The 13206-nt window shown below is 41.0% G+C and overlaps 1 protein-coding gene across 1 annotated transcript; it reads left to right on the top strand.

The window, feature by feature from the left end:
* The first annotated feature begins 12463 nt into the window (after positions 1-12463).
* On the top strand, positions 12464-13206 carry LOC118421062 (uncharacterized protein KIAA1958-like). Its single transcript, XM_035828227.1, has 2 exons — positions 12464-12705; positions 12940-13206. Exons 1-2 carry the CDS (start codon positions 12465-12467, stop codon positions 13068-13070), a joined length of 372 nt encoding a protein of 123 aa, XP_035684120.1. The 5' UTR covers position 12464; the 3' UTR covers positions 13071-13206.

Below are 13206 nucleotides of genomic sequence, written 5' to 3'. Positions count from 1 at the left end.
GCAAACCGATTTTCATGGTACAGTACCTCTGAAGTCTAAGTACATAGTACGGGTATGAAGCTTTACATAAGTAACAACAATTACATATTGTGTTTACAGCGAAAAGATCAGGAAATTGCTGCGCTACGCCAGCAAGTGGGTGCTCTTGAGGGACAGGTGGGTGGTCTGCAGGGCCAGGTTGGCGGGCTTCAGGACCAGGTGGCCACCCTTCTTCTGCAAGTGGCGATGTTGATGGTGAGTAAATTTAAATAGTTTAAGTTGATAATGACAGCCTTGGGCCATATAAACCAACCCTAACAGTACCCTGTACCAAATAGATTCTCATGGTACTGGTACGAAGCCCTACTTCTTTGCAAAAGGGACAGAATTAACACAGCAGCTAGATGTTCTAAACCAGCGGATAGTAGCTCTGGGGGTATAGGAGGCGGGCCCTGTTGTTGCAGGTACTAGCCTAAGGTCGGAACGTGCCTAGATGTAATGTATCCGAAAACGAAGAGGGTTATGTTTTCACATATCAAAGACACTGGGAAAACTTGATGAAGATATTGTAAGCGGATTAGAGGAAATGGGACTAAATTTCGATGAACCTTCTAACACACATTGATTAAGGATGAAGCGGATGGTATGGGTGATGTGTCTGTGCATAAAGAAAAAGGCAAACAAAGCCTTTCCTGACAAGGCAATCAGACTTTCTTTCTGTGAAATCAAATCTTCTTTTATGCACGATGGAAAAGAGGATACGATATATGAAGAACAAAAAAAACAACTCGGTCCGTTCTAAACGGTACCATTATTTGAATGCATGAAAATGGAGATGAAAATGACTCCCCCACTTTGGCGTTTTTTCACAATGAAGAAAGTTTGCATGAGTCAAAGTAGTGAAGCGCAACGTTGTAGTATTTTCCGTGCAGGCGTTTCACGGAGCGAAATCTTGATCGCTTCATCAAAACCAGTACTTTATTATTTTTGTTATGTCGTTATGCCATTACAATTATTCTAGGATAGGGCACAAGGGGGTCTGGCTGGGGCACGCCCCAGATTTTTGTGTACCCTTTGTTTAAATTTGTGAACCCTTTGTTTAAATTTGTGAAAGATGAAAGACTTCATAAAGTAGCTTCATACGGTTTTCCATGGACCTTGTCTGAAATAAAGAAGACTCCAAACTACTTTCCAGAACGCTAGTGAGATGTACGCAATGATTCATGTGACCGGCGAATATCCGTACGTCATACAGATGAAGCAGCTGGAAAATCGGTCAGCACTAACTATAGTACCGCCGATGGAACACGTCGTGTTCACCTACTCGAACAGAAAAATCGAAGGGGAGCTGATGGTTGAAGAAAGTAAGTTCTTTGATAATTTTATACATATTTCACTTTTGTACCATTTTGAACCGCCTAGTAGATCAATTCAATTCATATGAACCAACTAATTACTCGTTCTTCATTTTATCATCAACGTTTTGCGTTCCGCGATTGATTATGAAACCACACTTCTGAACAATAAAACTTCAAGAAAGAAGAATGGACCTCAACATGCCTCAAGTTTGCCAGGAAGCTAAAGTGCTCTCTATTAGGGCAGCAATGACTTCCAGCAGTCTAGTAGCGTGACACAACTGTTCAAATACTTGCTGTGGTCAGTGTTTTATTTTCTTCTTATTTTTGTCTCTTTTATACATATTTTTGTAGCAGACACTTATGAGTCAGCCAGCGCAGAGCATCAGTATGGCCGGGTTCACGATACTGGGATGGAGCAGCTCGCCCAAGAGCTGTTCGGCTGCAACTTCCAGGAACTAGCAGACATCAACCAGGATCTGGCGACTAACGAGACAGAGGCCGGAGACTAGGAGAAAGATGCGACTATCCTGATGCATGCAGGAACTGCAGAAGAGTGGTGACAAGGACGCCTCGGACGAGGAAGACTAGGTTGACGGTAGTGCTAGTAAAGTTCCCAACCTGGCCTGTCTTGTAAACCTCATGAAGGACATAAAAGTAACCGACTATTATGAATTTGCCACGACGGTGTAGCGCCAGTGCAATGTTTGTGTACCATTCGACTGACACTTTTGAATCAAGACGAAGGAGGGTTTGGTATTCTTTCTTACAAAGATTAATGGCCTCCTCTATTATAAGGCACTTGTTGACTTGTGAGACATGTACTACAGAAACACTTTTTTTGCCGCAACTGCTATGACCTATTGTTCAGATAGCTGTTTTTAATGTATATGCATGTGGGATATTTTGTGTGCCTATGGGTTTTTATACTTCAAATGAATAATAATAATAAAGATTTTATGTGCCGAAGAAGGGCGAAGGGGGAGCTGTTGAATGTGTTTGATCAGGCAGATGACATGCTAAGTACTGTTTGGAACCAGACTGCTATTGGCGAGTAAATCTTGTAAATCTTAAGTGACAAGACGCTTTTGACCGAATGACTAATTTCATATAACCTAACCCTAAACCTGACTGTTAAAACCTGTACCAAATCGATTCCTATGGTACAGTACTGGTACAAAGCCCCCCTTTTTAGCAAAAGTAACATTAACGATGATACGATCTGCACGGAATACTTGAAACTTTATTCGAAAATCCATTAGTGACGTGCCCTAGGGCACGCCACTATCTTCCTGGACTTCATACATATACACAGATAACACATACAGTGGACAATATTTACAAACATAGTTAAAAACAGTCATGATATATACACAATACGCAAGTTATGGAGCAGCCAAGATCATTTTTCCATACAGGAGACCAGGTCACAGAGACCAGTTTTGAAGGACCTTGAAGATAGGGCGGACTGTAGTGCTATAGGTAGCCGATTCCACATTGATGTTGCTCTATACTTCTATAATACGCCTCAAACAGCATTCATAAAAAAAATGTGAGCGGCGAGCATCCGTACGCCATACCAATGAAGCAGCTGGAAAATCGGTCAGCACTACCGATGGAACACGTCTTCTTCAGCTACTCTAACAGAAAAATGGAAGGGGAACTGATGGTTAAAGAAGGTAAGTTTATAATTTCACACGTATTTCGCTTTTGTACAACTTTCAACCGCCAAGCAGATTCATTTTATTCATTATATTCAATAAGTCACTCGTTCATTCATTATCAGCATTTTGTTTGTAAGAGGTATCATTATAACAAATACTTAAAAGAATGTTTTACTAAAATAAACTTACTAAAAGAAAAATTCCAATAATTTTCCTTCCCAGAAACGACATAGGGACGTCCCGCACTCGCTCTGCGGAGTTGCAGAATTCCCCTGATAGCTCGACCCTTGCGACCAGAAACAGTTGGGTTTATGTTTTTCCAGTGCAAATGACAGTAGACATGGTTGACCTTTATCATACTGGAAAATTGTATATTTTTCCAGACTAAATGATGAATGTAATCCAAATACAATTTATGTAAAACTAGACATGGTTGACCAGGGATGTAAATGATGTAGGAACGTGATTCTTTATCTTGTACAAATGTGCAGGTAATACCGTATGTGGAATTAAAGACCGTTAACGGAAATCATTGTCTGCCCTATCTAGCCGTTTTTACTTCCTTTGTATGAGAAGACCACTTGTCTAAAAGACCACGTTACACTGGTCCCGAAATTGGTATTCTTTAACAAGTTTGACTGTAGCAACACCGGACGTAAAAATAACTCTATAAGAAAGTGTGGCGAGAGTGGGGAGCTGACATAACAACCATAAGATGTATTCGATGATAATGCATACATGTATGTATGTGATACATCGCCGAATGCTAAACTCTGCATTTGACTTTTCTTATATATGGTTGGCGCATTCTGTTGTATCTGGTTAGGCGATGTCGGTTTCATATGTCCAAAGAAATTGATGACATTCCTGAGTAAAGCAGTACAAGGCTATAGCAGTAGAAATTGCGATTAACATGCGCACTCATTTTTGTACTAATCATTTGCACAAAATTATTGAACACGTGCAGGAACGTATTGAAAAGCCTTCAGGTGCAATTGGGACGCTCTATAGTTAAGATAAATAGATTTTTCAACTTCAACAAGGGCCACGCAAGGAAAGGTAACACATACAATATAATTTGTGACGTGCTTTTGAACCACTGGCTCTATACTTCTAATGCCCTGTTGATCAAAGCACAGTTGATTGACTTCAACACTGTACCCGTTGTGGCGTGCTGGGCCATAATGTAAGAACTAGCATGGCAGAGGCTGAAGTCTAGTACCAAGTTTCTTTTGTGCATTCGTGTATTTTCATATTCTGTTTGTGTACTTGTAAAACCGATCCAACATGTTTATACATACCCATTTTGCTGGATCACGTACAAATTTTAAATTATTTTCATATTCTGCTTGGATACTTCGATGCAAAACTAACCAAACAAATTTTAACAGCAAAGGTTGAAGTCAAGGTGCAATAACCTATTGTGCATTCGTGTATTTTTCATGTTATGTTGGCATATTTGCAAATTGACATGCACATTACCTTCATAGTCTTTTTAACATAAAGAATTAGATTGAAAGGGATAAGATAAACATTTATCATTTGGGGCGCTCGTGGAATGAGTTTGAGATTATTGTGCCACTAAGATAAAACTATCCGGGTTATACCGTGGCCTAGGAGATTAAAACCCCGAGTGGCCAGTGTACAAGTGTTGTACAGTGCAGATGATTGATATGGCCAAACACACACCTTATTCTCATGCACTTACTGAGTGAGACCTGTTGAACCCATTTTTTTCAGGACAGTTATCAGAAACACAACTTTACTTCACCAGGCCTAACATAACTCTTGTATCTCTGGTAGGTTACCAGGCAACGTGTGTACATTGAAAACAGACAGAAGGTAGTGAGTGACTTGACTGGACAAGTACTTACAAGAGTTTATCTTAATCTCATGCAGTTACAGACCTACCAACCATTTTTCCCCTCAGGACCGTAATTAGAACACAACTTTCATTTCTCCAGGCCTAACATAACTCTTGCATCTCTGATAGGCCACCAGGCAACGTCAGTACCTTGACAACAGGCAAAAGGTACCGAGTCTCTTGGACAACCTACATTCTTATAGCCTTCAGTTGTTGTTTTTTTTTCTAATATAATGAATCACCTGTCGGTAAAGTCACCGATGGAAACAGATGGACAAGAGGTATAAAGAGGAGACGTCACACTCCAGGCATCATCCCCCATATGGCTTCCCTCCGCAACGAGCGAAAGCCTCAGGCAGGCAGCTGAGGAACCAGAACTTGTCCTCTGTGCCAAAGGCCAGAACCGAACGACTCAGAAGGTCTTTCGTCCACGCAGCGGTTAGACAGTACAATGACTCAATTCCTTAGCAATATTGATAGGTCTCTTGCTGGCCTTCCGGTTGTCTTTTTTTATTTGCCAATCGTAAACAGGCGGATTTAAATGTGAAGGTGACGAAAATAAAATATGCTCTTCTTGAGCTACGAAAACACCCTTTAAGTTAAGGATGATACCTATTTCCCTTTGCACACTCCCGTGAAAATTAGACCCAGGTCTACCTGCCGTGAATTCGCCCCGTGTAGTCATTTCTCAACTACTTAGCCCACCCAGTCAGTGCTGACATCCCATCTCTAACAACAGCGGCACCGGGTAATGGAATATAGCGTCACTCGTGCGAACGTGGCGGGAAAACGGTGCAATGTGAGACGCAGGACAAGTTCAATTCTTCATTACATATCCCATCTCGCTGCCTGGGTGTCCCGTCTAGTGTGTCAATACTTATATTTCCTGCCACACGTGTTATGTGACACGGCGGCCAATTTTAGCTACTTAGGGAAGTGACGCTGAGAGAGGAAAAGCGTAGAAGACACGGTAAACTTGAAACCAGGACACAGTTGAATGAACTTATGAAGTTAGAAACGTACTGCCGATTTCTGTCATATTCTGATCCATGGTAGTCAGTGGAAGACTACAAGACTTCCCAGATATTCATGGAACAGGTATAATTATGGACATTGATTAAGCACTTGAACAATACAAGACAGAATGTATTAAGCTTTGTTCACCATTTAATTACTGCATTGTTGTTAACTAGTACTGAAAAATATTTTGATTCTTGACCTCGGCCCCTAGATCTTCTCGAACTTTCAAACGGCCATAACGGCCGAACAAGCCATCGAGATTAAATAAAGGCTTTGACTTGACAGTACCGCGTGCTGTCGCGTTTTGATGGGAAAGAAGGTCTCTGCAGTAATATAATGATGGTCGCTAGAGGTTGCTTCGTAGCAGATCATCTTTTTCATGACAAAAAACTTTTAAATTAACTTATTAACTATCAAGATATGGATATAATAGGAGTGGGCATTTTTACATCAACAGGAGAGTCAATGCTGTAACTTAAATAGCAAGCGATTTAGCCATACATAGAATAAATTTTTGTCACTCATGAACAATATAGGAGATTGGTTTTCTGCATCTTGTACTCAACAATTCTTCGTAAGGAAGCACAATAAGCCATTATGAGCCAATGTTGTACAAACATCCTACTAGAGCTACCGGTATCCTTATGGTTTATATGTTCTAGGATGCGTTTTGCCATAAACGCGACTTTGTTACAGAAGGGCAAAGGTTCATCGACAGACTATAGGTCATGCCCACAGCACTTCTTGTGTCCGACAGACCAGTGCTGTTTCTCCTAGACAGCCACGAGTGCAGTAGCTGGTGAGATTACACTGGCCACACAGCTTCAGGGTTAGCCTCTAACCTGGCGAACATGTAGTCATGTTTCGCCAGGCCCCCTAATGAATGAAAAAATGCATGGTAAAGATACCAATAAAAACCGCTGTCAAGTCCTGCTGAGATCAACCAACAAATATTATGGATAAAAGCAAATATTCGTATTGAAGGAAAACCTATTATGTATACTGCTTTTGCTAATGGGCATGTATTATTTGTAATGATAGTTTGAACAATGATAGCATGATAATGTCATATAATGAATTTTGTAATAAATATGGTCAGCTATGTAATAACTTTGCCTATTTGCAATTGACCGCTGTAATACCAATAAGCTGGAAGTGTACAGTGGTGATACCATGGATAACGCTATCTGCTGTGGACGCACTTCTTCGTATTTTACAGATGTAGATTATTTTCAATTTGCATCCAATCTTTTCAAACTTAAATATGTCCACATTGTCTGTAGTTTTGCCGCACCTTATATATTGTGGATGTCCTAAAAGTTGCCTTGTACGTGGCCTTGTAATAATAATTGAGGTATTTCGTACGTGTGAAATTTTACGTTAAGTGTACAATGTGTGCGTTTACAGCGGAGGCACTGAAGTAAGATGGAGTTGTGCTCTTTTGCAAACAACGCACGCTGCAACACATGAAAAGAAACCGGAGAATAAATGAAGGGCATGGGCTCAAAAACTGGTGTATCAATCCCAAGGGTGGTTATACTAGTTATATAGCTACTAAAGTCAGGACTGGCATAGCGCATTTATGGCCCCAGCAGCGGGAACTTCGCACACGCAAACATCTATTTTCTGGTGCGGTAATTTTTTACGATTATACATGTACACACCGTCTCAAAGGATATTGCACTACCAGAATTACCAGTCGGAGAGAGTTGATGAGTCTACCGGAATTGCCGAGTCGAGTTGGTGATCTGACTCAGGTATGTCCACTTGTTGCTTTAATTATGAAGAGAGAAATGTGGAGAACCAAGATTGATGCGCAATATGATTTCTTAGAAATTGATTCAAACTTTTCAGAACAACAAGAATAAGACAGACTAACCCATCTATAACTGTTCAACGAGGAACAGTAATATGACTTCTCAGAAATTGATTCAAACTTTTCATACTAACAAGAACAAGACAAACTAACCTATCTATAACCAGGACTGGTATTGCATACCTATGGCACAGGCAAATTAACGTGTTCAAACATTGAAGCGACGCGAGAACCAGGAGTGATCCGTAATATGACTTCTTGGAAATTGGTTCAAACTTTTCAGACTACCCTATAATTGTTCAACGAGGAACGGTTCAGCTATTTGGCAACTATCAGAAACAAATTCAATGTAGTATGAAAAACGATACAGAAGGCATGGATTCAATTTCTAACATGAACAAGATTTGTTTTCATCTATTTTCCTGACGCTGGCCTTTCACTCCAGCAACAGCAACTATCTGTGACAATTCATGATACAAATTTGAATATGTCCATTATTTTGTTTACCTTGGTATCCACTTAAATGCAAAATCCATTCGGGTGTAAGACCATTCACCTGTCAACTGTGCAACTATAGGGCAGCTCAGATAATTTCTATAACACGTCACATGAGAATCCATGCCCATGCAAAGAAACACAGTGACTGATTTTTTTGTAGGGACTGTACAGCAAGTACACAGGACAAGGGCCTGGGAACCAGCTCAAGCGCTGCAAAACTATACTTATTAGGTCACAAAAACATACAGCAGTACAAATGTGGGTTAAGTAAACATATCATCAATCAGGTTGCGAAAATCTTCTGGTAGAGCTGTGTTTTATAAGCCATTGTTATTTTTTTTTTGTTCATTTCCTTTTTCTCTTCCCTTTTTCACCAAGATGGTTAGCTAAAGCTGGGATTCACACAATCAGCGTCTTTTGCTCGATGCCTTTTTACTACTCTTTAGCTGGTTTGGACTTTCTAGAGGCTCTGATCCTAGCGAGGTATCGTTCCCGCTCAAATACATATTTGAATGTTGGGTACTGTGCGCTGTGTGTAAGCCGTAGGTTTGTAAAGCGTGTTGCACATGTAGATGGGTCACTGTGCGCTGTGGGAGGAAAGCGTCTCCTGTGTCACTAGGAAGGTTTAGTAAAGTTCATTGTTCAGACTTGAACTCATAGACAAAGTGTCGTACCAATTGTACAAGTCGTAGATTAGATTGCCCTTATTATACAAATATTTTATATAGCTTATGGTATTTGTCCTAGGGCAAGACGGACGGGCATTCCTTCAACACCTGAGCAACCGTTCTGCATTCAGAGACTTGCTGGTGCGAAAGGTTCGGATCTTTTTCTGCCATGGTCTCAGTCCATAAATTACTGAAGCACAAGGCCAAGAAGAAAAGGCAGATTACTAGTATAATGAGTGCGGGTACGCTTCTAGGACCAAAGGGAACATATTCAAAGCACATAGGGGAGATGTTCCTTCCTATAAAGAAAGAATCAAGATAGCTAGAGGGGGATATACCAGTTCGTTATCTATTAAAATGGCAGTAGTATTGAGTGGTTCGTAGCATTGATGTGTACTTTAAAATCTGAGCCAGTTTAAACAGGGACTTCTGTGTACGTGCCCCATTTTTTTTTTATTAATGACAATTTTATCTCAGCCAAGCACAATCCCTCATTATTGTTCTGCTTGTGCACATCAGCATTGGAAAGCTCTCTAGCTTGCCGTAAGTACTCTTTCGAGTCCTGCCAACTACAGCAACTGGACAAGTTCTCCACGATCAGGCGGTAGTCAGTGCGAACATTTCCTGTCACCTGATCTCCGACCGTTGTCTAGCCCGAAGTCTGACCAGTTTAATTTAAACCTGTCTACTTTGACCCCAAGCTGGCTGGATTCTCTGAAGATTTGACTGCAAAATGACCTGGTAAACCATGTTTCACAAAAAGACATATGTGGCATGAAAACTTCAAATGGCACATTACAAAATTGATTAACAAAGTTGAGGACACACTGCATGACATGCACAAAGAAGGCAAAAAAAACGTCACTGGCAGGACTTGGTCATGGGTATGACTTCAAACTGCATCCAAGCAGTGGGGAAAGGTCGTGGGTGGGCCCAGTATGTCCCAACTGGCCCCAATAAAGTGCCCTTCACTGCGACTGGCCGAATACAGAGAGGCAAAAAAATAAACGAATCTTGTGAAATAGAAAACCATGAGCAACGTAGTATACTGCCGCATCTAAACAAAAATGAAAACGTCTCTAATTGCACAAGAGTCGTTAAGCACTAACACATCAAACGGCCAAGTTGACGATCAGGTCGGCTGTTCATTGATTAACATGGCAGACACTGCAATTCGAGCGAGAAAAAAAAATGGCGGACGCCATTTCGAACTCCGGCCTTGAGATTGGGACAAATTATTACAAGTTTCAGACAATTGCAAGTGGATAACAACCCACTGTCCGAGTGAGCATTAAAAAGGCTAATATTGGGACGACCATTTCCGTTAGTTTTAACCCTAATGCTATTGATCTAGTGGATAACCTCACAGGTCATGTAACCAGTTTTATTCTTACAGGTGCGAGGATAACGAGGTTTCAGAAGAACAGGAAGCCGCTCTGAAAAGGTGAATATCTGTCTGTTGGGAACGTCTTATGAACAGCCTTATCTCAGCCAAACACAATAAGCACAAAATCGCCTGTATATAAGAAGCGTCTGTATATAACAAAAGTGCTGTATCACCACACTTTGATGGAACCACGTCACAAAACTAACATTCGACAATGACAACATGGCGGCCACCCTCACGAACCACCCAGTACGGACCAGGCCGCAAAAAAAACGCAAGTAAGGCAGAAATTAGCGATACTTAGCCGCTCAATCTGCAACCCCACATACCTCAACACTCCCACCAACAAATTTTTGGGGTTTGGACAGCGCAACTTGGGTAAATAGATGCCACAAAGAGTTAACAAAGTCACACAACACATCCAACGCCCAAAATTCTGCAAAGTTACATGTCTGGACACGGCTTTTCTTCCCCACATCACACACCGCTTTTGTTATCACACACCGCTTTTGTTATCCCTCCGCGGCTCGCCTTCAGCGCAAATCACCAAACATACAGGTCGCATAGAGAACAAATATGCCGTTTTAGACCTCGTTAAGCCTTCGAATGGATATTGCAGTCTTTCTAAAACCTTTAATAAGGTACAATTTGTTGGACACAAACTTGGCACTTCTTTTTTGCTTGCACAAGAATACAGAGGAGATTCGGTCTGCCTGCCGTAGAGGTTGGCGGGAAGCCCAAGCAGTTAGTTTCTTGTATGGCGTTCTACAAAAATTATGAGCGATCAGAAAGATTTGATAGACTGATAGATCACAAAGATTAGCGCCGGTTTTCAACGGACTTTTGTGTACGTATTGTGTACCCACACAGCTCCTTACATTGTGCAGTTCATACACAGCCTTCTCGGCATTTCGGGGGATTGTCAAACTCGGCAAAGTTTAATGAACAAGTTATCAAACATGTACAAAATGTACACTACTTTGTAACAATGGGCACATTCATCTCTTTCAAGGTAAACCAGGAAGTAATGTCACCAAAGATGATTGCTGAGGCCCGGAGGAATCTGACTACAGAACAACAGCAGGTCAGTGGTTGTCAAACTCGACAAAGCCAAAGCAATTTTTTCAAGCTGATTCCCCTAATCCTCCTAAAGCTCTTTACCACATTCTACAAACTTATCAACAACCATACTGATATGACAGCGCTAGTTGTTTTTTTATTCAAACCAGCCTAGGGGCTCACCCGATGGAGCCACCAACACAAACTGCAATTATGATTTGCAGTGTATTCTAAAAGCACTACTAAGTTTTGAGTGCAGCACCACATTGCCAAGGGATGAGATAAAAAAACCAGATGCTGCTGACGACAAATTGTCTCCACATTGCCACAATTTTGAATATCATTGACTTATCAATTTAGTAGAGAAGCCTATCAATGCTTAAAATATGAAGGTCAGCTAATATTAATTACATTTAGTCTGTAGTATAAGCCGAGAAAAGTAAACTAAGCAGGGGAAAACCCTTGATATATTATAAGAACAAACGATTTTGATTCTGAGTAATGAATAATGTATACCCATGTGAAATGTCGGAAAAAGTAATGTATTACTGAAGAGACTTGTGGAAGATTAATCGCTTAATGTGTACTAATTGCAGAACAGCGACCGCAAGGAAACGACAACGGGAAGTGTACACGCGAGAAGGAAGCGCAGAGAGAATGAAACAACGTAGCCGACTAACCAAGCGGAAAACACATAGTATGTCACGGTAGCAGTGCCATTGTGAACCAACAAATATTATCATATAGCCAGATGGAGTTGGCCAATCAGAGGCCCCCATTTCCTATGGGTTATCAGGCCGTAACCTGAAAAGTGGGCGGTTATTAGAATAACCGCCCACTTTTTGGACCGCACCATTATAGAGGGGACAGGACGCTAATACTAGTGTTACGTATTTATCGATTATATCTATTAAACAGCGTATTGTACTTTATTTCGAACAATTTATGTTAAACTACAACACAATTAATAGATATAAATGATATTTAAACTGAAAAAGATTAAAACAGATTTACAACACCCCCGCCAAAAGTGGTCTGTTCCATTACGTCACCGCAGATCCGCATATCGGACGATTTTATTTTTGCTGGACGCCATCTTTTTTTTGCATTCGAACCGCAAGTTTGTGAGCTTTTTGTTGGTATTTTCGTCGGCTATGGACGGCGAGGTACCGCAGTTCTACGTGGAAGAGGTATCTGAGAGAGATCTTGAAGCGTTGTTGAGGCCCTGGGAGGCCGAAACAGAACCTGAACAGCAGCCAGAACCTGAAGGCGCAGCGGAGAACACCACTGCCCGCTTCGCGACTTTAGATGGAGAACAACTGGACGAGATAGAAGGGGGAAGGGTGGAGAAAACCACCGAGAAGTCTACTAGGTGGGGCGTCAAGATTTTCAAAGGTATCTTTTTTCCGACGTAAAAAAATAAGCAAAAATAGAAATAAATACTTATAAATGCTTTACATTTATTTGTTCAGTGAATGAGAGCCATGTGGGGAGGGGGGTCGGAGTAACGTTTGAAAATAATTACACATGTATCTTGATGATAGATAGAGAACTAGCATTATTATTAACAGCCTGATAGTGGATTTGGGGGCGAAAAAAATTAAGAAAACTTTTTTTTTTCAATTTTAGCATGGCTGCAGGCAAGAGACAAAAACACTGAATTTGAGGAGCTGCCGGAAACAGAGTTGTCACAACTACTAAGGCAGTTCTACGCTGAAGTACGAAAAGACGACGGTACACCTTATTCAAAGGTTCAATAACTGTGGACAGGTACATTTCAATGGACCAGTCAGCTTTAACTTCAAGTAACTCATGTAGCAGGGCAGAGTTTGGGGGGAGGGGGGCTGGTCACCATATACTTGCTGTATATGAATGTGTTTAGGTAACAATAAACAG

The sequence above is a fragment of the Branchiostoma floridae genome, chromosome 8 (assembly GCF_000003815.2).
Source record: "Branchiostoma floridae strain S238N-H82 chromosome 8, Bfl_VNyyK, whole genome shotgun sequence".
Classification (NCBI taxonomy): Eukaryota; Metazoa; Chordata; class Leptocardii; order Amphioxiformes; family Branchiostomatidae; genus Branchiostoma; species Branchiostoma floridae.
Note: the sequence above shows the minus strand (reverse complement) of the source record. Positions and strands in the feature narration are given on the sequence as shown.

Coding starts and splice junctions, on each gene's coding strand:
- LOC118421062 (XM_035828227.1), top strand. CDS start 12,465: ATGGACGGCGAGGTACCGCAGTTCTACGTGGAAGAGGTATCTGAGAGA. Junction 12,706..12,939: donor GGGCGTCAAGATTTTCAAAG/GTATCTTTTTTC, acceptor TTTCAATTTTAG/CATGGCTGCAGGCAAGAGAC.